Source organism: Cydia pomonella, chromosome 13 (genome assembly GCF_033807575.1).
Source record: "Cydia pomonella isolate Wapato2018A chromosome 13, ilCydPomo1, whole genome shotgun sequence".
NCBI classification, from domain to species: domain Eukaryota; kingdom Metazoa; phylum Arthropoda; class Insecta; order Lepidoptera; family Tortricidae; genus Cydia; species Cydia pomonella.
In genome coordinates, this window is record NC_084715.1 from 7,832,585 (window position 1) to 7,859,796 (window position 27,212).

Here is a 27,212-nt window from a genome sequence, read left to right on the forward strand (position 1 = left end):
ATTACGGGTGTCACATGCGTGTTTCTGACTTATGAAGTAATTATTTTTACTATGCAACCAAATGAATATTTTGTAAGTTGGCAGCAATGCACTTAGTTTAAAACTGTATTCGTTTTGGTTTTGTTAGGTTGGTAGCCATTAATCGCAGTAACGTTATAGCTTATAAAAGCACAAGAGCTTTTATGAGGAATAGACAATATAGACTTTTCTTGAAATCTTTTATGTATGTTCTTATATTCGTGTTAATGAATGCATAAATGACAGATAATAGTAGAGGAGAAGGAAAAAACTGTATTCGTTTTGGTTTTGTTAGGTTGGTAGCCATTAATCGCAGTAACGTTATAGCGATTAAAAGCACAAGAGCTTTTATGAGGAATAGACAATATAGACTTTTCTTGAAACCTTTTATGTATGTTCTTATATTCGTGTTAATGAATGCATAAATGACAGATAACAGTAGAGGAGTAGGAAAAAGAATTAATTAATTTATGATATAATTGTTAAGGGTGTATATGTAAATAGGTTTTGATACGTTTACACTATTATCTATGTCTAGTCTTAAGTTCTTTTTTAATTCCATATTTAAATTCTAATGTTATTTTGACTGTTTATATTTTTTGTACGTCAGTTCGCAAAATAAATCCATCGAAACTAGTCGACTGCCTGGTTTATTGATTATTTTCCACTTTAGCTATCGAAATTCCCTCTTCTTTATTTTGGTCCTTCTTCCTCACTCATGATCTTGCGATCTAAAACCAAGCAGTCGGCTAAAAGCGCTAAAATGACGCGCTCGGAAACGGGTACCCCTGCCACGGGTAGGCTCGGCCAGTCCAAAAAGTTGGACCACGGTGCGGCCGACGCCACCGTACCACCCGCGGCTTCCGACCCGCAAATCCCCGGGACGTCTCGCGAGTGCCTCCCAACCGGCACCAGCGCCGAACAAGTTAATGTTCCCCTCAGTTGCAGGTCTCGCGCTTCGAGCTCTACGCGATCATCGGCCACGATTAGGGCACGACGATTGACCGCGGAGGCCCACTTGGCCCGCAAAAGCATAGAAAGGGAACAGGAGCTCTTTCAACGCGAGCTCGACAACCAACGGAAACTCCTTGAGCAGTTTAAACAGGTAGAACAGCTTGAACTTGAAGCGAAAATAGCCGCCTTAGAAGCCGAGGAGCGATCCAATCACACGGTTAGTAATGCATATTCTCGTACAGCATCTTGGGTTCGTGACGTAAATCAGGAAAGGCAACCCGTAGACACACGGGCCGAAGTGGGTGTAACTATTCCGCCTCATATAGCGGTAGTTACCACCAAGACTGCCGATCCCCCTATAAATTTACGTCCAGAACCTACTGTAGAGTGTAATGTAGTAAATAACCGTATTAATTCACCTTTATTGCGTGAAGACGTCAAACGTCAAAACGGCCACGATAATGCAGTGATTGATTTTATTAATAATGATCATGAAAATGAAGAGTGCCGCCGCCGTCAAGACCAAACCGAGCCAATAACCGGCTCTGCCACGCTTTTACAAGCTATTGCCGATACGGCTGCCGCAGCTAAAGCGCTCGCCGCACGAGACGTGCCAAGAAAAGCTAAAATTGAGCTTCCAACTTTCTATGGCAACTCGTCACAATGGCTTCAATTTAAATACTTATTTGATAGTACTAAAACTTCTTATTCCCCCGCAGAAAATACGGCGCGTCTATATAACGCACTCCGCGGGCCCGCCCGGGAGGCCGTCGCCTCTTTACTCAACACCGCGGCAGCTTCGAACACTCGAACGTACATTTGCTTGTCCCGAAATGATTGTCTTCGGCGAAGTACAGATTTTAAAAACGCTGCCTCGGCTAAGGCCTGACCTAAAGGAGATAGGTATTTTCGCTAATAAGGTACGCAATTCTTTGTCTACTATGAAATTACTCGGCCTACGAGAATATTTACAATCGCCAGAGCTGTTTCATAATATTCTAGGAAAATTTAACCCTTTAATGAAAATGAGATGGTCTGATTATGCGTCAGATTTGTCAGAAACGTCAAACCATCTCAAGTCAAAGTTAGAACTTTTATCTGACTTTCTAACACGCGAACACGAACGCTATATTAAATTCGCTTTATCGCCAGAAGTAGGGCTTTCTATGTCTATACCGCAACAATCACGAGTACATTTTCCAATGAATAAACCATTTAAACGTGAAAATATACATGCCGTCACTCATGACAAAAATAAAACAACTGGTAACATAGAGTGTGTTTATTGTAAAAAATCCCACAATATTAAAAACTGTACTCAATTTACGTCGTTATCTGTTGACGATAGGTGGCGATGGTTGCGTGAACACAAAGTTTGTTATAAATGTCTAAAAGACAACTCACACCTATGGAAATTATGCAAAAGCAACCCTTGCGGGGTCGATGGTTGTACTTTTCGACACAACCCTCTTTTGCACGGCAGGCAGGATACGTTTAGATCACCGCCTACACCCGATACACGGATTAATAACGTCATTTGCGTTCCTGCGGCTGAAAGTGATATCCAGGTGTCGGACAATAATGTGACTGTGTCAAATATAGGTATATCGTGTAATCAACATAAAACATCTAATGAAATATGTTCAAATATTACAATGTTGAAAGTTTTACCAGTGACACTGTCAGGGCCAAATGGCAGCTATGAAACCTTCGCGTTTCTCGATGATGGCAGCACTGCGACTATGATCGATTGTAAAGTGGCTGCTCGCTTAGGTTTAATAGGACCTGAAGAGTTCATAACTGTCAATGGTATCATGGGTTTACAAAAAACTACAAAAGTAAGATACGTTGACTTTTACATAAGAGGTAAATATGAATCTGATATCCATTTGGTAAATCATGCTAAGGCTGTACAATCGTTAGGCTTGAACGAACAAACTCTATCTAGAGAGACTATTGAATCTTATGCTCAATTAAAAGACCTAGCCGAATACTTGACATATGCTGACGCTACACCAACCGTACTTATTGGTGCTGAGCATTGGCATCTGTCAATATGTCGCGAGGTTTGTGAAGGCAGACGTAACGAGCCCGCCGCTTGTCGCACTTTGCTTGGGTGGACTTTGTATGGACCAACGAGTAGCAAAACCAAGCCAGTCGAGTTCGTCAACCATTGTCAGTTAGACCGCACTGAACCTTCTGAAAATGAACGCCTGGAGTCACTGATAAAGGAGCAATACAAACTCGACTCGCTCGGTATCTCTAAGCGCGAGACTCTATTTAGCAAGCTAGACTCCCGTGCCGTCGAGATTCTTGATGCTACCACCACACGCTTACCGACCGGTAGATATGAAGTAGGTCTTCCGTGGCGTGACAACATACAGTGTGTTCCCGATAGCTGCCCGCAAGCTTTATCAAGATTTCTAAGCCTCGAAAGGAGAATGATTCGTGAGCCCGCCTTCGCTGACGCGTATAAAAAGTTTATTGATAACATGATTGCTAAAAATTATGCTGAGGAGTGCGATTCCGGCACTTATTATAATCATCTTATCACTAAAAGCGTCAACACCAGCATTGATCTCAAACACGATACCAATTTAGGCGATTATTCAAATAAAATTCACACCTTATCTGATAACTTACAACCTAGTACAGTCAGTCCGAATAAAACAGAAACAAATTTTGACATTGAGCTGTCAAGTGTGAATAACAATAAAAATAAATTAAAAACCGAATCTGAACCTAATAAAAGTGACATTAACGCAAGAATAAGGTGGTATTTGCCTCATTTTGGCGTGTACCATCCACAAAAACGTAAACTTCGTGTTGTCCACGACGCAGCCGCGACTAATCAGGGTGTTTCATTAAACTCGTTGCTGCTTCAAGGACCTGATCTTTTAGAAAATTTATTAGGTATTTTATTTCGGTTCAGAGAGGGCGCTGTTGCTATAACAGCTGATATTAAGGAAATGTTTCCTCAAATAAAAATCCGTGAACAAGATCGTGACGCACTACGTTTTTTATGGCGCGACGTTCAGTCAAGGGAAACAATGCCTCTAAAAGAATATCGGATGACAGCTGTCATTTTTGGAGCATCGTCCAGCCCTTTCACTGCGTTGTACATTAAACATAAAAACGCTATGTCACACCAAGATTCGTATCCAGCGGCAGCCAACGCAAGTATCCATAGTTCCTATATGGACGATTTCTTGGATAGTCTGGACGATGTTGACGAAGCTGCACAGATGGCATCCGATGTTGTGACTATTCATCGTAACGCATGTTTCGAAATGTGTGGCTGGAATTCTAACGATCAGGGAGCATTGCGTCTTATACCGACTGAACTGCGCGCCGTCCAGCCTAGTGAGATGTCACTTGGCAGTGAATCAAGTAGCGTCAGAGCCTTAGGTGTTTCATGGGATCCTATTTCGGACACTGTCGGATTTAGGACTGGTTTAGAAGGTCTCATACTACAGGGCAGTTTTAATAAACGCAAAGTGTTGCCCCACCTCATGAAAGTATACGACCCACTAGGTTTGTTGGGCCCAATAGTGGTCAAAGGGCGTATACTGCTTCAGGAGGCGTGGAGATCCAATATTGACTGGGACACACCATTTCCACCATCACAGATTTTAAAGTGGAACGAGTGGTTTAAGGAACTGTCTGACGTATCTACAATTAGGATTCCACGATGGTACGCCAAGCTCAATGGAGAACCTCTACACAGGGAGCTACACATTTTCGCGGACGCAAGCGAGTTGGCCTTTGCCACCGTCGCTTATTGGCGCTCATTGTATGCAGATGGTACAGTCAAGCTCGCACTCATCACCAGTAAGACGAGAGTCTCACCTTTGAAGCCCATTTCAATTCCTCGTCTAGAATTGCAGGGCGCTTTGATAGCTTCTCGCCTTGCTGTCACTATTAAAGAGTTTCATAAGAAAAAACCTTTACGAACTTTCCTGTGGACAGATTCAAGAACTGTCCTCGGTTGGCTCAGAAGTGACGCACGAACGTACAAACCCTTTGTGGCCCATCGCGTAGGAGAAATTACAGAAAATACGCGCGTGCAAGATTGGAAATGGGTCCCAACTGATTTGAACGTTGCGGACGATGCCACTAGGATTAAGCCGCTTCATCTTAATCCTAACCACCGATGGTTTACAGGTACCTCGTTCCTTCTCGATCCACCGGAGAATTGGCCTGTTGAACCAGCTGGTCAGCCTATAGTCCAGGAAGAGCGGAAGCAGACTTCTGGACTTGTGGTTGGTCATCTGACAATTACCGCGGATTTCAGTCGTTTTAGTGACTGGCTACGATTACTTCGTGCTACTGCTCGCGTTTTGCAAGCTGCGTCTAAATTTCGCTCGGCTTTAGATCGCGTAGGTCGCATTGCTCCTAGCACCGATGTTAGGCTTCGTCAACGTACGAATAGACCTACGTCCACCACTCTAATCCCCCTGACAGCGGAACTTATGGAAGCCGCAGAAAGGCACGTCCTGAAGAAAGTACAGTCTGAATCATTTAGTGACGAAATCCCAATAATAGAACGTGGAGAATTGATACCAAAGAGTAGTCGCCTGGCGAAGCTTTCTCCCAGAATGGGGCCAGACAACTTGTTGCACCTAGCTGGCAGAATCGTTGCCGTACAAGACGTCGGTTCCGAGATCAAGTTTCCAATCATTCTAGATGGACGACACCCAGTAGTGCGCTTATTGGTCAATTTCTACCATCGCAAGGCTGGACATGCAAACAATGAAATGGTGGTCAATGAGGTTCGACAAAAATATTGGCTTCTTCATCTGCGCAGTACTGTTCGAAGCGTCACCAGCAAATGTTTGTTTTGTCGCATCAAAAGAGCAAAGCCAATGAATCCGATGACCGGTAACCTTCCTCCTCAGCGGCTTGCCCACCACCGCCGCCCATTCACGTACACTGGCTTGGATTATTTCGGCCCGATAAATACCAAGATCGGCCGAAGACAAGAGAAACGTTATGTGGCCCTGTACACCTGCATGACATCCAGAGCCGTTCACCTGGAGCTTGTACATTCCCTTTCTGCTGACTCCGCAATAATGAGCCTGCGACGGTTTATTGCTAGAAGAGGCGCTCCCAATACTGTATATTCTGACAACGGTACATGTTTTGTTGGTGCAGACCGAATTCTACGCGAATTTTATCAGAACGAGGTCTACGATTTTGCTGCCAATAGAGGAATAAAGTGGAGCTTTATCCCTGCCGCTGCTCCTTTTTTCGGCGGATGCTGGGAGAGACTTATTCGCACCGTCAAAGTCGCGCTGAATGCCACATTACGAGAAAGAGAACCTAATCCCGAAGTCCTAGTAACTCTCCTTCTAGAAGCTGAGGCAATTGTAAATTCTCGACCTCTGACCCATGTCCCTATTGGCCCTGAAGACCAGGAAACCCTAACGCCCTTCCACTTTCTAATTGGCTCATCTTCTAACCAGGTTCTGCCTGCAACCCTTGACGACCGAGACCTTTTAAGACGTGCTGACTGGAGGAAGGCGTTGAGATTGGCCGACCACTTTTGGAACCGATGGGTAAAAGAAATTCTGCCAACCATGCAACCTCGCCAGATAGCGGAGAACAGAGAGCACGACTTGACTCTTGGCGACTTAGTCATCATTGTAGACCAGAACCTACCCCGAGGAACCTGGCCACGCGGCCGCGTCGTTGCTACATTCCCTGGCAGAGACGGAGTGGTCAGGGTGGTGGACGTAGCCACATCAGGTGGAATTCTTCGTCGACCTTCTAAAAAATTGGTCAGATTAGAGGCATAAAGTCTCAGTTTATATCTAGTCTGGCTAGTTTTGTGTGCTTTCGCACACAAGGGGGTGGGATGTTAAGGGTGTATATGTAAATAGGTTTTGATACGTTTACACTATTATCTATGTCTAGTCTTAAGTTCTTTTTTAATTCCATATTTAAATTCTAATGTTATTTTGACTGTTTATATTTTTTGTACGTCAGTTCGCAAAATAAATCCATCGAAACTAGTCGACTGCCTGGTTTATTGATTATTTTCCACTTTAGCTATCGAAATTCCCTCTTCTTTAATAATCTTAAGTCTAAACATGTTGAACTGCAACCAGTCACTGAATACAGTTACTACACTAGATTACTCTAGTACTATCAGTCCGATTTGAAGAATGATTAAGACACGTTTAAGATCTTGGAAAGATCTTTAGAAGATCGATAACTAAACGATATGTCAAAATTGACGTTTATTTCGATTCCGTTGTGATCCCAATAAGATCTATCTACGATATTTCTAACGTCAAAGTGACATTGGTTGCCCGAATTGAGCTGCTTCTGACATACCGGCTCGTGGCAAGCCTCGGAACGAGTGAAGAATGACATTTCCGCACGTGTATCTAACGACGTTTTTTTATACAGTTGCGAAAAAATAAGAAAAACAACAACATTTTTTTTATGCATGTTCTATAAGGCAGAAACAATTGTAAATATAAAAAAAATTACTATTATCGTTATTTACGATTATTTGTGTATCGTATATTTAAATTGTATAAAAAACAATATCGAATGTTGCTTTTGGAAACTTAAAACATGCTTGCAGTAAGAAAAAACGGCTCTTCTTTGACAGGCGTTTTGACAGCTATTCCGTTCCATTCAGTCAACTTATTAAGAACGGTTTTTCAATATTCAACATTAAAAAAATAAACGTGTTATAATGATAAAGAGGTCAGTAATAAAATATGAAATATGTATATTTTTATTTAAAAAAAATTGGAAAAGTGAAAAGCACTAGTTTGGGAAAACCAACTTTCCGCACGCTAAACAGCTACGTAAAGTAGCACTTTTTGAGCAACTGTATTAAAACTGTTTTAATGGCTTCACCGTCTAGTGAACGTCCATTAAAAAAAACGTTCACCACAGACAATGTTTTTCATTTTGACGTAACCCGCGCTTATAAAATGAACTTTGCATTTTATTTTTTAGTAAGTACTTAGTCGTACAAAAAGTATTGACAAGACTTGGAGTAGGTACATAGTTCTGTAGGACTGTTGCGTCTACAATGTAAGACCCTGTCGCTGGCAACCAAAGCTGAATGTACCTATTGTTGAATTGTTCAAGTCGGACTGACTGGCGGTATGTAAATGCAAAGACGTTGTATAAGAAGGGTCAAAAAAGGGTAGTGGCGTGGGTCACAATGTGAGCCGGACCACAGGCGCAGGCGAACATTGTAAATGAATACGCTACGAGCATTTTAGAGTGCATAACATACTATAATTTTGATCATATCGTGACTTCTTTTAGAATTGTCTGACTAAGAATTGTCCTTGAGTTTATTTAGTGATTTTCTCGGTACCTAATCGAACAGGTGAGGGACTCAGTGGATTTAGGCTTCTAGGCGAGCTCAGGGAAGATGCTTTCTTCGTCATTAGGTTCAATTTGGCGGTGCAAACCTTCAATGACGTATTGCGGTCAGCGTCCGTACCAGTGTTAAGTAGCTGTTATTATATTATTTTAGAATACTTCACACAGAAATTTGGTTTGTTTCCAAAATAAAAGATGTAGACTTATCCCTTCATAATATCTTCGCTGATGTCTTGAAAGTCTTGAAACACGCGCGAAATGTCAAAAGGCGCGTGATATCTAAATCACGTCCATGTAGCCCTTGAGACAATTCTAACTCCGCACGAGGGATCATTTTGATGTACATGTGCGACGACAGAAAATAAATAGTAGTAGGTAAGCTTATTTTTATAAATGTTCTAAAAATCTTCGATAATATCTATTATAAAAACGAAGTAAATCTTAATTTTCACTTAGCCCCGTGTATCTTTGTGTGCAATAACCTAATAACATATGGTGTCAATCACTCTAGCCTAGCAATAAATTTTCATAGTATTATTAAAATCGTAAAAGAACCCTACGAAGGTCATTGTCATCAAACTGAGTACAATAATAGCGGACCGCCGTGCCGCGCCGCGCCGCGCCGCGTCGCATTCGCGAGTCATCGCCCACGTAAGCCGCGCTGTAATACAAGTACAACATTTTTGTAAAATACGCAACTTACGCACTTACATATTTGTTAGAACGTGACAGGCGATAAAAATGGAACCATGCAGCCACCGCAGGAGTAGCTATATATTATGATATTATAATATTATTGATATTATTGTCTAGTTTGTGTTTTTAAATTTCTAAGTTGTGTTTAATTTCCATACCGATGTTCTCGTTTTTAAAAGGTTGCTTTTCACACGGAATAAAAAACTTAGCTGTGGTAACTAAAATTTAGGTGTGGTAGCTAAAAACCTTGGTTGATATACGGACAACTAAGTTTTTAGCTACCAAAACTTAGCTGTGATAGCAAATATTTTTTGCTGAAAATCACTCAGAGGCATGGACAACTTTGCAGTGGCAGCTAATAATATTAGCTGAAATTAGCTGTAGCTGCTAACTGAATTAGCTACATTTAGCGGAGACATCGAATTATTTTAGCAATATTTAGCAGCGACAGCTAATTATTTCAGGTATATTTAGTTGAGACAGTTAATTATTTTAGCTATATTTAGCAGAGATGGCTAATTATTTTAGGTACATTTAGCAGAGATAGCTAATTATTTTAGCTGTGGCTGCTATCTATATTAGTAGTGGCAGCTAATTTTATTAGCTATATATAGCGGTCACTGCTAAACAAATTAGACGGAACTGCTAATTACTTTAGTTGCGACAGTAAAATAATTTGGTATTTGACAATGGTTTTTTGACAATTTGATTTGTTAGTGTAACTAAGAGGTTTTGTTGCGTGATGTAATTATTTAGTTGAGACTACTAAAATGTTTCGTCGTATAGAAGATACCCTTAGCTGTAGTAACTAAGTAAATTTGATACTGTATCGAATTATCTTAGCAGCATTTGACAATGATCTTAGCTGTAGCTGTGAATGGGATTTGTAACCTAATTTTATTATCGATAGACAACTAAGTCCGGAATAAGCTATTTGCCACTTATCTGACGAATAAAGTCATCGTTGGAGTTTCACAATCTTCAAATAAGCTTAACTGGTAGATAAAGTGCTAAGTTTTGGACATTGTGAAACAGGCCCTAAGTATAAATAGTGGCTAAGAGTAGCACCCCATACTTAACTTTGACAATCTTCACAGCTACCATCAGTTTGTCACTGACATATACGCTAGCGTGTGCGTAACTTATTTGCATCTCGCTCGTACTTACATATTAGTGCAAGCGTGATGATAGAAAGTAAGTTACGCAGACGTTAGCAAATATGTCAGTATGACACTGCTAAGGCAGTCGTGGTAAGGCTACTAAGCTAAGCGAATGAAAAAGTTGTTAACGTCAATAATTCGTGATGCACTTCGAGTATGCTGTTACATTCTTACTGTGTTAGCTGTCACAGACTCGCAGAAGAGAGCGGTAATTTACATTACTTCGGAGAGATACGAAACATATTTATTTTCTTAATAAAGAAGGGATCTTTAAAAAAGATTTTTTAAGACTCCTTGGTGTGATTTTTTTAAGGAAAGTATAGCAGACAAATAAAAGCTTGAGACCAAATAAAATAACATAAATACATTTTTACTACACAAGCTCAGAAAAACTCGCTTAATTGTTCAAAAACTGATAATAAAGTTGCATTTTATCCAATAGTGGGAATGTAATTTGGCGCAAATTTTAACTTATTTCCTTATGTTGGCTGGTAGAATTGACTTTTTAATTATGATTTTGAATGATAAATATACAATAATTTCATTAGGATTTAATGTGTTGGTACACATCTTTCCTATAGACATCGCAAAGTTCAGAAAATCTAAAGCTATTTTTTACGCTGCACGCTTTTCAAGCAAGATACGTTTTTTCAATACTTGAGACTTGAATAAGCAAAGCGGGATATGCAAGTATATGTACCGTTTACTTGTATTTTATTGTCCGCAGAAGTTACTTTATTCTAAAATGTGTTATAACCTAATATTTTTTAGACTGCAATTATTTAGAAGTTGGATTTTATTTATCACATTCCGTTGCTTCTATAATCTATGTACATGTAAATTGTTAGTTATAATGAAAAACAGTCAAAGCTAGACTAGGAGTCGACCTAAAATAGTAATTTTCTTACCCCCGGAGTTACAAACAATGTTTTTCAAAACACTTGCGAAGAAAAATGTAAATTTTAAGCGGAATAATTCTTAAATACGGTGATATTTCAAACATTTCTCCGCCATATTGTAATTCGTTGACAGGTTAGGCATTGAAGGCACAGACCTATCCGGCATACAGCCACGATTGAAAATTGTGTAAAAATATTTTAATTGGTTAGTAATTTAATCAAAATAAATATTTTTTTATCATAAACAATAATAATAAATTATAAAAGTAAAACTCATTTATACCTACTGGGTTAGTGTGAATTAGTAACACAATAAAAAAAAAATATGACTCCCTAGGGAGTTATAGCTTTTTTTCACAATCTATAACTCCTGTGGGAACAGTATAAGCCTTTGTACTTCAGTGCACCTGCATGAAATAAAACCTTTTTCGATCAAGTATGATGAAATGTTAATTACTAGTTATGTAAAACTAATGAAGCAACATTTTTCACTTAATCTAGGTAGGTACTGCCTGGTAATTAAATGAACTCGTGTGATAGCTGATCCCAGTCGTATAATTAGTTATTTCATCCAATTTAACTTCAAGCGGTTGATCTTTTTGTTTGACTTTATCATTAGTCGAGAAATGTAAAATTGTGTAATAAATTATAATTTAAGCTAATAATACGGTATTTTTAGTCACCCGCACGACATGTTCGGAGAGCCTATTAATTTTAATCACTAACAGTGCATGAGAGCGCTCTCACAAGAAAAGTCAAAATAATGTAAAATTGATAATATTCCTCGATAAAATTCAGGAATTTACGCTCATTATTAGATACAAAGAGTACCTACTTGTTCTAATAAGAACGCCCTCTTTTCTTTAGGAATACGATGTTAAATATAAGAAAAAGGGCTTATTTAATTAAGTAATGATAAACAGTGGTGGTCAAATTTGAGGCAAAATAAAACACTGAATCGTTATCATAAAATTAGTTCACAACAAGATTAAGTTCACACATTCGGTGACCTAAAGGCGAATTCGAACAGAAATTTTGATATCAAATATTTCATACAGTATTGGCTTTCATACATACATACATACATACATGGCTTACAGGCATGGCATGGCATGGGCATGTTTCTTACAGAGCGACATCGTCACTCAGTGACAAAGCTCTTTCAATAAAGAAAAAAAAAAACCTATTTTCAATTCCAATTTCCTATTTTTCGCACTTGTATCGTAATGTACTATTATGAGGCTATATCTCCTAAACCGTGCGTCGTAGTGCAAAAATAATCAAATTTTCGTTCCCTTTTTAATAAAAAAAAAGGTAATGGCGTGCGTCGTAGCGCCAAAATAATTACATTTTTGTTCCCCTTCAATACCCCACGCACTGAATAACCTATCACATTAGGACATGAAACAATCATCATCATCAACATCATCCTATTTTTTAAATTATTATTTCATTGCAAGTTTGAGGAAAGCACTATACAAATCTCGGCGAGAAACGGGGTTGCCGGCCGCGTATGCTTGCTACGCTCGGCCGTCTATATCTACTTGGCCTGCAACCCTTGGTTGCCTATCCTCTTTAGTAATGTATATAACAAAAGGATTACTTTTAACAACTTCAACTCCTCGAAGTTTAACTATTACTTTTGTTATTGCCATTACTCGACTGCTTTGATGCGGTTCAGAGGCGGCCTTACTGAATATTTGCCGACCCAAAACTCACAAGTGACATTGAACTTCTACGTCTAAGAATAGATTCCGGCTCGATATTTGTATTATAATGTTTTTTAAATGTGTTTTACGTTGTATATACACAGATACACTATGCTAACGGCTACTTTTTGAAGTCTCACTGCTTCAGACGACAGGGCATTTATCTTCACACCGTTCAACCTAGATAGTTACAAACCATGCAGTGCCTAAAAAAATCTCATCTCCCAAGAGGTTCGCATGGTATTCTGTAGTGCATAAAGTAGTAATATAAAACGTCCTTTACATTAAGTGGCATCTATTTTTTTCTGAGAATACATTCCAACTTACATACATACAATACAATACATTTACACAATAATAATTAAAATTCATACTTAACTGAAAAACCTTCACGATAAGAATTTTAATTTAAACAAGAGGCCCGACGGTATGACTCTGGTGCCTTGGAAGTTGGGACGGCTCCTAGTTTGGGATGCCACATGCGTTGACATCCTCGCGCCGTCCCACCTTCCGGGTACCAGCAGTGGTGCTGGGCGCGCCGCGTCCGCGGCCGAAGACCTCAAACGCCGAAAATACGCCACCCTCGTCAGTAGCTACATTCTCAAGGCGTTTGGGGTCGAAACGCTGGGGCCGTGGGAGCCAAGCGCGCGTCGACTCTACAAGGACCTAGCGTCGCGCCTCATAGATACCACAGGTGACCAGAGGGCTGGCCAGTATTTTGCTCAAAGGAAAAGCATTGCCATCCAACGTGGCAATGCGGCCAGCCTTCTGGACAGACTGCCCATCGGCAGCGATATGGGAGACGTTTTTTATTTACTTTAAGTTTATTTGTAGCCTTTTTTATTATTATTAAGTTTATTTATAGTTTATTGTTATAAACTATTTAATATCTGTGAAATAAATATACCTATTATTTAAAAAATCACAATAAAAATCATATTGGGATTGATGACATATAAAATTGAAACTTTTATTATTAGAATTTTGATATCAATTTATACTCATCATCAATATTCCTCACTATAAGAGGTTCTCACAGGAAAACAGAGAGTTGTTCGGGGGTGATTTACTATGGAAATTCGACTATTGCCTTTTGAAGAAATAATTAAGTTGTGGTATACATCAATCCAAATATTCCGACAATTCTGCGAAGGATTTAACCACAACTTCGACTAGGATGGCAGTTCCCTTAAGGGACATATACGAGTATGTATGTCCATGTGTCAGAAAGGCTAGATGTCATAATCGATTAGTTCGAATGATAATAACGACCAGTACCCCTAGTGTAAATATTTTCGACAGCGAAACGTGACGTACGCGTTTGCATTAAGTGTCATTTTGTATGAGATTTTTGACTTTCCAAAACGTCCAGCTTGGCGCGCTGTTCAAAAACCCATACAAAATGACACTTAACGCAAACGCGTACGTCACGTTTCGCTGTCGAAAATATTTACACTAGGGGTACTGATGTCAGAAAGTCTGGACTTTTCATTAGGGCATCATAACCTCCGGGCTTGTTGATAAATGGATATTATTACGTCCAGAGGTAACGTTATGATATGTTATGATGCCCTAATCGTAGAATGTTTAGGGGTCACAATGTCGAAAATGTCAAAAAGTCCACATGTTTGTCATATTTAAAGTAATTTTTATCATACGTAACCAAAAGTACATAAAATGCATAAACAAAATGAAGATAAATTCAATAACTTAAAACTAAACCTTAACGAAACTAAAACTACGACTACAACTAAATATAAAATACCTCCCCCAAAACCCCTGCTTATGGCATATCATATTATATCATATTGTATCGGCATATCATATTTCCATTAAGTTAAAATATCATATTATATTTCCCGTATCTTGGGAAAATAGTTACAAAAGTTTAAGTTTAATGTGTCTTTAACGGAACCAATTGGCAACTAGGAGGGCTAAGATGGTCGGTTTTTTATCATTTGTCACCATGCCTGTCACGTTCTAAGAAGTATGTAAATACGAAAGTGACAGGTATAGTGACAGGTGACAAAAATACGACCATGATACCGCTGCATATCTGACAGTATCATAATTTTTATTATTACAAATAGTTTTCCAGGTCAATACATTGTACTTTTCAGCTATTTTCCCTCGACGAAAACTACAATTTACAAATTTAATAAAAGTAATTCCTTATTACTATAGTTATATTAATAGCAGTATCAACTCATAAACAAATAATTGGACCATTTGGTTTAAAAATGGACATTTTGATATCTGGACATTTTGACACCGGGGGATTTTGTCACTAGATTATTAACACTCGAACTTTATGACACTAGGGCATTTGGGCTTATTGGCAGTAGAACTTACTGACTCAAGACGTTCTGACATTTAGACATTATATTATGCATCTAAAGGACTCTAAATTCAAACTGTTTTTCAAATGGCTCCTACAGCTGTTATGCTTAGTCCACAAATCTACAACGAATAAGTTTGCCTGTCAAATATCAAAAGTGCGACCACAATAGGAATGATGACAAGTGTCACTGGAAATATTAAGTTCACTGTATTCCAAAATATAATAAAGGTAGGTGATATATTCATGAGATACAGTGGGTGATTATTATAAGTAATCACACACTCTATCTCCGGAATATAGTTTGTCGTATTCTCCAGTTCTTTTACCTTTATTTTTTGGTACTATGAAGTTCAAAAATTGTCACAATTTTTCATTTGTAGTATACTTCTTTCACACTCATGCGAGGGCTTCTCTTTTACACGCTTCAATTTTCTTTAAACGTAAGCGTCATTGTAGATTTGTTTTGTGCTTAGTGGGATTGAATCATTCATAAAAGTCTTACTTTATGCCGTTATTATACATTCGAGATATATATATATAAGAAATCAGTTTTTGTTATTATTTCGTATCACATAAATTCATGATACTTATTTTGGCATTCTGGAAGCTTGTCATTACAAAAAACGATGTTATTTTTCCATCATCCATAGTATGGCGTTGATTTCACATGCAGTCCATGAAGCGAACCTCAATGTGCGAAACGAGGGCATCCTACCTAAACTACAGGTATGATTGTTTTACAAATAACCTTTCACAACTTTATAATAATAAAGTCTACTATATAAAGCAATATGGGTAAAATTTAATTAATTAATTAATTAAATAGCAAAGGAAATCAATCCAGCATGTAGGAACACGCGTGATATTTCATGGAAACTAGGTACCTGTAACTTGGCAACCTAGACTCATTACTTACACCTGTTAACTCAGGGAAACCTCTTAATTACGAGTAAGCGGCTCTACAAATATCCTCTATATTAAATCTAAAAACCATGGTTGACGTAGGTATCACAATTTATGTTAAAAAAAAAACATAAATTAATCGATCGGTCCATGTAGGAGTTGGGCATGCTGGACACTCTGTGGTGCTGCGCCGGTGTGGAGAAAATATTTTTTTGACTAGAATAAAAAAAACCTGTTCTGCTTTAAATGTGTTTATTCTATGTTCAATTTACAAATAAATAGTACACTATTAGTTTGGTACCTAACTATTTACATTAAACATCATAAGCTAAATTTATTAATAGCACCATTCCTGACAGAAGAATCCTTAAACGCTCAAAAATATAAACAGGAATCCTGACAAAAAGGGTCTTTGTTGTGGTTGGTTTGATAGTGACTACGGTTTTAGGAGTTCTGAGGTTAGTCCTCAAATAGCTTAAATAGGATACCATTTTAAATAGTTTGTAGCTTTATTTTAAAACTTTGCCAAATATGTCGCAGTAGGCACGTCATGGACGTACTAACTGATATTGTATAGTTATTTTCCTGGATTTGGATATAGTCAGCTATTGTCTACCCTACCCTATCAAAGGTTGATGTATTAACCTAATGTAAACGCATCAGTGATTTTTCAACAGCGTTCTTTGTAGTTTTCAGTGTCAAACGTGGTGTATTGTTATAACTAGATACACAATTTGTGGTAACTGATCACAATAGCTGTCTAGAACGCCTGTTAAAACTTTAAAAATCTCAAGTTAATCTATTATTGATGTGTGTACATCTCGTTCTCACTAATTGATATCTGTTAATAACAAATTAAAAAGCATTTCCAGATAAAACTTTAATTCTAGCCTTTGTCATTGATGACTTCCTTAAATGTGACTAGCAGAAACAGGAATGTGAAATCAGTGATTACTATATTACTATACATAATTATATATGAACGATGTATAGATTTTGACGATCCTCTACAGAAGATACAACCTTGACGTTATTTTGAAATCATAGTATCCAGTAATTATTTAATTTTTATTAATTTGGTTTTTGTGTATCTGTTTTGACGATCATAATATGAATTCTTTTGATTGGCATGCCTGCAATTTATAATGTAATCTGTATAATGAAATAAAAAAGATGGTTTGGAATGGTGGACTGTAATTAATAAAAGGGAGGAATATACCTTCGATATTATTTTAATAATTGTTTATTATAAATAGAAAATAAATAAAACTAAATCTATACTCGGTCGCGCTACTAAAAAAAATGTTTATGGTTCGTATTTAAAATATTTACATCTCTTTGTAAAAAAAACTGTACGTAAATATTACATTACATTTTGTTCACATCTCACGGTCTGAATTTATTGTTCATTCAATTTCTAGAAATGGATAATACCTAATTGGAAATCATAACACAATATTATGTTGTGCATTGGATAACACAACAATGTGTGACATGCCATGATGCCAGTTCTGAGCGCCTAAAGCCACTAAATGGCAATTTAGATTAGTGTCCATATAATTATCCCATTTTCCCATTCACGAAGGCGCATCGAAAACGTGGCGCACTAATTCGATGAATGATTGGTAATCATGCCTTGTAACGTAGCCAACTGACAAAATTTGCTGTATGCCTACAGCTCTATTATGTGTTCAATACATTACAATACGACTTTAGTAATACTAGTGACATGACTCGTATTGTAATACGAGTCATGTCACTAGTATTACTAAAGTTTTTGTTCCAATCAAGAATTACTTTTCTTTTATTATTAGTAAGACATAAATTCACTACTTAACTTTTTAATATGTACACTGAAAATTAAACACACGAATCCAAAAATGTTATGTTAAAGCGGCCAAATCCGGCTGCTTTTGGCTGCTAATACTGAAAAAAAAAAGGATTTTATCGTTGAAGTCAACAATAGTGTACTTTGTTTGACAAAGGCGATCATCTATTATACGGAATTTCTCTTAGATGGATTTAACCGCAATGACCTTAGGTAACAGAAGCACACTTATCAGCTACTGCTTCTGTTGAAGCAGCTGGCAGATATGGCTGATATAAAGATGGCTGGCTGGCGTTGACAGATAATGAACGCTTTGTATTACAAAATCAATTCATTTAAGCTATTATGGGCTCTTTGGCTACTTCGATTATATATCATACACAACTTGGCTTCGCCAAATTTGCTAACGGAAAATATTCAATGAATAATTTACAGTAAATATTATTATTTGTATCTCTATTTTGGATTTCACGGGCGAAAACCGGGTCCTATTATAGGCTTGCGTGGGAATATAGATCCAACACATAGACGCCCTTTGGAGAACTTTAACGTGGTGTAGACGCCTGCTGGAACCCGTTCACAGGTACAACAATAGATTGTCATGAACAGGTCTCGGCTGGCATTGGGACCATTGTATAAAAATTGAAGAGTATACCGGTCTAAGGACTGAAGTTTGGACTTATTGCAAAGACGTCCGAACACCTGCCATAACAATATTTTTACTAGTTATAGAGACAAGCGGTGACTTGCCGCCAACTAGATGAATCCTGAAACTGCCGTCGTGAAGACGACCGGGAGCAAGACTGGTGTGAGCAGCTCAGATGTGTCTTGAGGTGTGCGCCGCCGCTTTCTACCCAACGGCTGATAACAGCCACTGTGCCAACTCGCGTCTTAAACATGTCATGTTTCACTTCCATCCCCGGAGCATATAGCAAGTTATTCTTATAATGTATTATAAAAATATGAAACAATATAGTCTGTGAATAAAATAATGATTTCTATAAAATATACTTAGGTTCATTATATAATTAAATAAATGTGTTACTAATGGTTTGAAAAATGTTTCGTCACTTTTTGCATATAGATATTTTTGAGCTATTGGTTCTTACATTCAATTAAATGACATGACTAGCTATCAAAGCTAACAAATAAGTTAACATTCACACAACTCTAGATTTCTAAAACTTATCTTCTCCGTAGTTTGAACTGCTATTTGTTTTTCCTGTTTTTTCTTCTTTACTTTTTACTCCCTCTTCTGTGAAAAAAAAAATCATAAGCTTAATAACCATTAACATCCATTAATCCGTTGTTTTTTTATTGTAAGAATTGTGTTGGTTCCTACAGGTACTGTTTTCTCATTAAGACATATCTTATAACAACTTATAACAATAGTACAATTTTTATAACTTTCTAAGTTTTAAATATAAAATTAGAGAGAGAGAGAGAGATAAGATTTAAGCTGAATCGATTGGACCAAATTCGGTAACTGTATCCAATACAAAAGTCTGCAAGATATCAAAACGATAAAATGTAGATCAATTAATTAGAACTGCTATTTGTAATGTTTTATTACCTTTGAAATTGTGAACTTACCCAAATTTTTACTATCGGTAATAGGTTCGTTCCATGGTTGAATGTTACCAGACATGAAGAGGACATAAAACAAATTACTGAGGAAGTAGAAACCAATGGATATGAAGAATACCTTCCGCCATTCAGAAGCGCTTGTCTAGAAAAAGAATAAAATATATAGTGTTCCGAAACGCACTAAATCGTAAATACATTTAAATATTATTTCTAAATATTACATAAATAGAAATGTTGAAAAAATTACCTACCAACGTCTTTTAGTAATGTACTAGGCTTTTGTGCATGGATACGTAATTGGTCACAAGTGTCCATTTCGGTAAAACAGCAATTGACTTAAATTAACTAATTGTGTAAAAATTTAATTTACCTTTTATCTCAGCAAATTTATTTTTATAATCATCTAAAACGTATGTTCCAAACCTATTGAAACGGCACGAGTTACACAAATTACTTTTCTAATTAAAAAACCCTGTAATGTTTCTTAGCTTTTGACTAGTTTAAAAAATAAGTTAATTTCTTTCATCGACCCGAACCCGACCCGACCCGGTAGTGTTGGATCAAACATATCATAACAATGCTACATTTACCTCATCTTTAACCACAGCTGAAACACTGAGAGGTGCTAGAATGGAGAAAATGTTTCCAACGCCATTTGTTATACCCATCAAAGTACTAGCAAAGTTCGGTGATATATCTATGTGTGTGATCTGGAAAAGAATATAAATAAAACGTGTACGTTACACATAACTAGTTTGAATGAATGAACAAACTTGACGAAATACAGGTCATTGAGAATAATAGAACTGAAAAGATTACACATTTTTTTCGTCCTTAACGGTTGCTTAATGTATGTGGGTAGAGTAGTATAAAAACAATGTACTATTGTGCTAAATATAAAATTTGCGAGAGTCTCGTGTTGATGTACGTTCAATCTATGGGCGCATTAGGGTTTTTTTCTTATACTTTAATAAATAAAAATGTTATTTATTCAGGTATTAACCCATTAAATTACAATAAAGCAACAATACAATAAAATAAAATATACAATTAAAATATACAATTAAAATTAAGACTAATTATATAGGTGCAGCGGGGAAACCTTGCTCATACAGTAGCAGGTTGTATACACTACTTTAACAATACTGTTCGCCGTTTCGCTCACTTTTGAGGATTCATACGTCTTTTCTGATTTAATGCCGTACTATGGGTTAGGTGTGAGTAAAAGTTATTCTGTCAGACATAATTGGATATTAGATATTCAAATATATTGTATATGTTGGGCCATCTAAAACTAAATAAAAAGAAAGCCTCCCTCAGCTCTATAACACAACATAATTCCCATTTTAAAGGCAATAAATTTCCCACAAAATATATGGGTATTCTGAAAAATGCACCAATATGAATCTTTCGTGTTTGTTCACGATCAACCCCCGGGCGAAATCAGTGTTCGAAATATGAACAGACTTTCCTTCGTGTTGTTTCACGACCAAACCCCCAGGATCATTTATTCCTTCGTGTTGGTTCATGACCATCCCCAGGATGAGGATGATTTATTCTTTCGTGTTAGTTCTCGACTAACCTCCAGGCTATACAGGGTGATTCAGGAGTCGTGAGCAGGATCAACCCTACGGGTTCAATTAACTATAAGCTACTCTCTCATACTAGTATTAGTGTGATTAAGTTAATTTTTTTGAAGTGTTAAAAAAAACAAAGTATTTTTAATTTTGCACGTTAAGTTTGGTCACTCTACAATTAGAATACTTCAGTCATGTACCGGTTCTCATTTGTCTAGTCAACGTCAAATCAAATTGATTGTCAGCACATAACACGTCGGTCTAGTTACTTTTGAAATGTCGTATGTCATCTGAGGAGTCTACTTACTTTGGAAACATCGTATCTTCCTTAAGTATGTAATTCATACCTAGTGCAACATTACTTAAAATAAATAAACGTATGAAACTCGCATGGCAAATTTTTTAATTGTAAAATCAAACAATAAAACTGTATAAAACATTGAAACAAAATTAAAAGAAACTTCTTTCTAGTGAAATAAGGTAATAATTTTACGTAATTACAAATAATTATTGATACTTTAAAAGTTGCTCAAAATGTGAGCCGCCTTGTTGTAAACAGAATCCCGCCCGTCGCGTGTGATGATTTTTTAGTCTCTCTAGAGCAAAATTGTTTGCTTTGACCGTGTCAAAAGCTGTAATAATGCATTGCCGTAGTTCCTGCACGGTGGCACTTTCGCGTTCGTAAACATGTTGTTTGATCTCACCCCAAAGAAAAAAATCTAGTGGAGTTAGATCAGGGCTACGCGGTGGCCAAGGGACTGGCCCACCGCGTCCAATCCATCGATTCGGAAAATGATCGTTCAAATAATCACGGACACGATGTTCATAATGTGCCGGTGCCCCGTCGTGCTGATAATACAAATGTTGACGATATTTCAATGGTACATCGTCCAAAAGGATCGGAATCACGTCTCTTAAAATGTCCAAATAAGCAGCACCATTAAGTCGTCCTTCAATAAAATGAGGTCCAATGATGGTATTATTCACTATTCCAACCCAAACGTTGAGACTGAAGCGTGTTTGATACGCATTCCGTCGCGTGAGATTGGGGTTCATAAATAAATATAAATATTATAAAATATTATAAATATTATAGGACATTATTACACAAATTGACTAAGTCCCACAGTAAGCTCAATAAGGCTTGTGTTGAGGGTACTTAGACAACGATATATATAATATATAAATATTTATAAATACTTAAATACATAGAAAACACCCATGACTCAGGAACAAATATTGATGCTCATCACACGAATAAATGCCCTTACCAGGATTTGAACCCGGAACCATCGGCTTCGTAGGCAGGGTCACTACCCACTAGGCCAGACTGGTCGTCAAACACTCCAGTAGTGTTCATTGTGAACATTGAAAAGTCCGATTCGCGTAAAACTTGACTCGTCGGTCCAAAGAATGTTTGCTTGTTCATTCTCCAAAAGCCACTGACAAAACTGCCTTCTTAAGGGGAAATCATCTGGCGATATATCTTGAACCGGTTGATAGTGATACGGGTGAAGCCCCGTAGCATTTAATAGCCGCCAAACGTATGACTGAGACACATGGTATTGTCTGGAAGCTTTCCGTGTACTTCGCCGCGGGTCTCGAGCAAAATAATTTAGAATTCGTCTGTCCAACCTTTCTAAATCACGATGCTGGCCACCTCGTGCTTGTGCGTGAGTGGGCACTGTAAATTGCCCATAGTCACGTAAATTTTGAACCATCCGGAGTATTAATCCATGTGTTGGCACTGGCAAATTCGGGTAACGCTCATGGAATAAGTCCTTTGCTCTGTATGTATTATTGGTCTGATAGTAAAGCCTTACCATGTCGCATCTTTCAATGTTTGAATAATGATATGGCGGAGGCATGATTTTAAAGAACTTTTTTTGCAGAATTCAACAATATCAACAAACGTGACTGTTGACAATGCCAAAAATGACAATTTATTTTATTCTTTATTAAGTGCTGTCATTACAGTTAAAGAGGTTGGGTATCTTTATCAATTACTCATTATAGGGTGACCATGATTAGAGACTTAAACTCTTATTTAACAAATAGTAAAAAAATAATAAAAAGATGTGGTGGTTTAACTAACTTACGATGTTAAACGATGCAGTAATATTAACTGTATATGTAAGTAAGTAAGTAAGTAAGTAAATATTCTTTATTGTGCACCATACATTTAAAAATAGACAGGAAATGAAAAAACACGTAAAAGTTAGGTAACAACAGGCGGTCTTATCGCTAAGAAGCGATGTCTTCCAGACAACCTGCATATGTAGGGTTGATCCTGCTCACGTCTCCTGAATCACCCTGTATATGCCCTTCAAGTTGAAAGATTTTAATAACAAATAATTATATTGTATCGGCCCGATTCGAAGCCACGTTAAAGACACGTTAAAGATGTTGGAAAGATCAATAGCTAAACAATATGTCAAAATTGACGTTTATTTCGATTCCGCCGTGATTCCAACGCTGCTTCTGTCAATTATATGACATACATACAATATCTAAATGAGAACTTATCTAAACCAGAATTTATCGTTATCGTATCTCATTCTTCTTATTGTTCTTGGTTCATTTTCGGGTTGCGCGTATTCGATCATATTTCAAGCTTTCGTTTGCAGTTCAAATGGTTACCCATCCGATTCCGTAGCAACACACATATTCTTTCCCTCCTGTATGCCACTCTGTTTCGCCCCAACACGCCTTGTTATCTTAAAGCCCGGTTTAAATTTCTTTCATCACTTAGATGCTCTCAAGATCTGCTACTTGTTACCCCTCCTTCTTCTTCAAAATTTTACAACAACTCTTTCATTTTCCTCGCTGTCCGGCTTTGGAATAATCTACCCATTGATATTAGATGTACGAAATCACTCCCCATTTTTAAAAACCTATTAAAAGAACATTATTTATGGCATTATCTATGAAAAGGGACCTTATTGTCGATGGCACTTACGCCGCACTGCGTCGTATTTGTATCGGAGCATCGTTTATAACGGCGTAAACGCCATCGACAATAAGGTCCCTTTTCATAGATAACGTCACATTTGTCCATTTCATGAAGGTCCTATATTCTTTTAAACTTCTTGTCGTTCTTATTATGGCTTCCTTTGTCATTTATATATGTGTAGTGTATGTATTATATTGTATTATCTACTTTTTATTTATTTTGCACCACCTGTTAACTTCGCTTCGTTTGCCATCTCAAACGCTCATCTAAAGGTTGTCTGGAAGAGATCGCTGTTTAGCGATAAGTCCACCTGTTGTTACCTACCAATTTATACATTTTCTCAATTTCCGTCTTTTTTTTAATGGAGTGTGCAATAAAGCATTGTATTATATTTCTTCTTCGAATCGGGCCGTATATTGCACAACGAATTAAATAAAATCTCACAGCTAACACCATAGTATGCAACGAAGATCCTTATAAAAAATGTGGTCTCGTGCCGAAGTGTTCGTCAACTAGACCGACGTATGGACGCTGTAAGCGGTAAGCGGAAGTGGGTGGAAGGTTGCTTAGACAGTTATAATCAAAATAGTTACTCTTAAATGTATGCGATCCTACCTGTACTATAGGGAAGCTACATGGTTAATATAAAAAAAATATCTGAAAAATGAAGTGACGAAATATAATTACAATATCTTACTTACTAAGAAACCGACGTAGTGAGCGCCGTTTAATCCAACGGTGAAAGTCAGAATTACAACCGCCAGTGTCAAGTGTCCCGGCGGAAGATAAGAGAGAATCAGCAATGCGGCTGCAGGCCCCCAGAATGCTAGAAAAAAAAAACATTTATCCAAAAAGGAAACCTACATCCATTATGCAAGTTTCTACGAACACAATGTCCCTTTGCGTGAAAGTAAATTTTCAAGTTTATTAATATGTATTTAATATAAATTGTATTGATCATACCAATAGTATTAAATATTTTTCGGGTAGTGGAAACTGAACAAATGTTTCTATTGATAAGGAAGTCCGCGGACCAGCTGAATATGAAACTGAGGATGTACATCGCCACATAGGGAAGTGCAGACAAGACGCCATTCTGAAAAGCAATTATTTTTAACGTAAATTTGTAATGTTTTATTGAATGATAATAATTATTAGAAAACTCTGTTTTATCAAATAGTTATTTCTTAAATTAATATAAGTACACATTGAAGAAACTCACGCTTTTAATGTCGACCCCTAGAACCTTAGCCATGTAGGAAGGCATTTCAGTAAGGAGCGTCCAGAAACCAAGACTCTGTCCGCTGTGAGCCAGCAGGATAGCCCAGAAGGGAAGAGAACTCCAAATGCTCTTCCATGGGGTCACCATTTTCTAAAAAAAGTCTTGTCATGTTGAGACTTATTTGTTTTTATAACTATATCATTCTGTTATATCTGCATCTTTTTATCTACCTACTTACTACCTATATAAAGCTGACAGCAAAAACCTTTAACGTACATGCCTGCACACAATAATGATTATTTAATCGTACCAATATTTTTAATATGTTCAATAATTAGCACCAACAACCGCACGCTGTCAGAAAACTTAATTATTTTTATAAATCTAAAATCTAAGTACATATGAACATCATTTTACCTTGGCTTCACTTATGTCAGCCGAAGCAGTATTTGTCTCGATATACTTTCTCTCCTCGTTTGAAATCCATCGGCTCATACCCGGCGTGGAGGCTCCGAAGATGATCCACAACAGAGACCAGCCCAGGCAGGTGATTCCCGTGACGTAGTACACAGAAGGCCAGCCCCACTTGCTTGCTGAGAGCACTCCGGCTGACATCATCTCGACTATGGTGCCTAGTTGAGCTCCTGAAAATATATATTTATGATCAGTTAGAGCCGATTGCCCAATTTTATGATTGCATGTTTTTTCGTAACTATCATTACCTGCATAATTTGATTAATTATCATCAATCGAACGGATTTAATTAATGGAGAGAAATGTTTATGCAAATGAAGTGTCTAAATAATATATGATAATGTTTAATTAATCCGCTTGGAAATTGATATATGGAATACGCATATGTGCACCTCGTACATAGTTTTTGAATTTAATAATTTCGATAATTATATTATAAGCTCAGTTTGTTTTTAGATTCTAAATAATCTTTGTAATAGTGTAACGTAATATAATTTAAATAAATATTTAAATTTAATTAAAATAAAAGGAACTGTATACGCTGGTACGCGCAAGGCGCTAGTATATTTTAAGTTTAAATCTTGGTTTTTATTTATTTCAATACTTTGGATGTTTTCTGGTTTTTTTTATAATTATATTTTCTACTCTGCTCTTTCTCAAAATAATAACTGACCTGCATATACTATGGTGCCCATCCGACTTCTTTCAGAAACTGGTGACCATTGGCCAAGCAACCCATGAAGACTCGGATACAGCAGACCCTGAGTAAGACCCATGATAATACGGCAAGCGCACACCGCTATCCATCCACCCTGAAAAAAAAATCTTAAGTTTAAACTAGCAGATCCTGTCGGCGCCGGTGGGACTAATGATGTACCACAGTCATGATGTGTTGTGTCAGTAATGATGTGTCTACAGTCATTTTCTTTTCGCAGAAATATTCCCTTGGGAAAAATACCAGAATGACAACTATTTGGCTGGTAAATTTCTCTAGCATTCCAAGCAAGAGAGCATTAAATTTATAAGCAACATGAACCTGAAATTGATTGAGCGGTTAGTAAACAAAAACGTTGTAATAATTATTGCGACGAATGTTGGACACGATGACAATAATAACATTTCAAAATATAGCCTTACACAATGCGGTAATTAAATCTCCCAATATAAGTGATATTATTCTAGTAGCATTTTTTTCTCTGGAAGTTGGAACTAATATAAATACTTGTATACCATTGTCATCGTTGACCACAAATGCTGACGTTTCGGTTTTTAAGAGCAACTTACGCACAGAATACCAATATTGCCCAACATATCCTTGAGCACGGAATCTCATTGGGCACGTCATCTGGGAAATAACTAATGTCGGAAAAATAACAATGCCGCTACCGCTTCGTTTACCGCGTATATTAACTGATGTAAAATGGGTGTGCGGTAAACGCATGCGTTTATCGCATAAAACAACCGCGCGCTTTAAAGTCCCGGTAATAGCACATCACTAGTTAGGCCATAGAAAAGCCGTTTTTTAGTTCAATGAT

At 37.3% G+C, this 27,212-nt stretch overlaps 2 protein-coding genes and 1 long non-coding RNA gene across 3 annotated transcripts in view; 1 reads left to right on the plus strand and 2 right to left on the minus strand.

Annotated features, from left to right (window-relative positions):
* The first annotated feature begins 492 nt into the window (after window positions 1-492).
* On the plus strand, window positions 493-6,770 carry LOC133524552 (uncharacterized). Its single transcript, XM_061860637.1, has 3 exons — window positions 493-1,189; window positions 1,692-1,875; window positions 2,659-6,770. Exons 1-3 carry the CDS (start codon window positions 737-739, stop codon window positions 6,768-6,770), a joined length of 4,749 nt encoding a protein of 1,582 aa, XP_061716621.1. The 5' UTR covers window positions 493-736.
* An 11,058-nt stretch (window positions 6,771-17,828) lies between these two features.
* Window positions 17,829-27,212, minus strand: part of LOC133524081 (putative inorganic phosphate cotransporter) — a 62,208-nt gene continuing 52,824 nt past the window's right edge. Inside the window, exons 4-11 of the mRNA XM_061859891.1 lie at window positions 26,351-26,489; window positions 25,621-25,847; window positions 25,204-25,353; window positions 24,945-25,077; window positions 24,683-24,807; window positions 20,042-20,161; window positions 19,458-19,593; window positions 17,829-19,119 (exon numbers count right to left, since the gene is read on the minus strand). Coding sequence (XP_061715875.1) covers window positions 19,043-19,119; window positions 19,458-19,593; window positions 20,042-20,161; window positions 24,683-24,807; window positions 24,945-25,077; window positions 25,204-25,353; window positions 25,621-25,847; window positions 26,351-26,489 — 1,107 coding nt within the window. The 3' untranslated portion in view covers window positions 17,829-19,042. The remainder of the gene's footprint in view (window positions 19,120-19,457; window positions 19,594-20,041; window positions 20,162-24,682; window positions 24,808-24,944; window positions 25,078-25,203; window positions 25,354-25,620; window positions 25,848-26,350; window positions 26,490-27,212) is intronic.
* Window positions 20,615-23,995, minus strand: LOC133524082 (uncharacterized). Its single transcript, XR_009800323.1, has 2 exons — window positions 23,299-23,995; window positions 20,615-23,153 (listed from the first exon to the last, which is right to left on the minus strand). It is a non-coding gene; the product is annotated as an uncharacterized LOC133524082 (long non-coding RNA).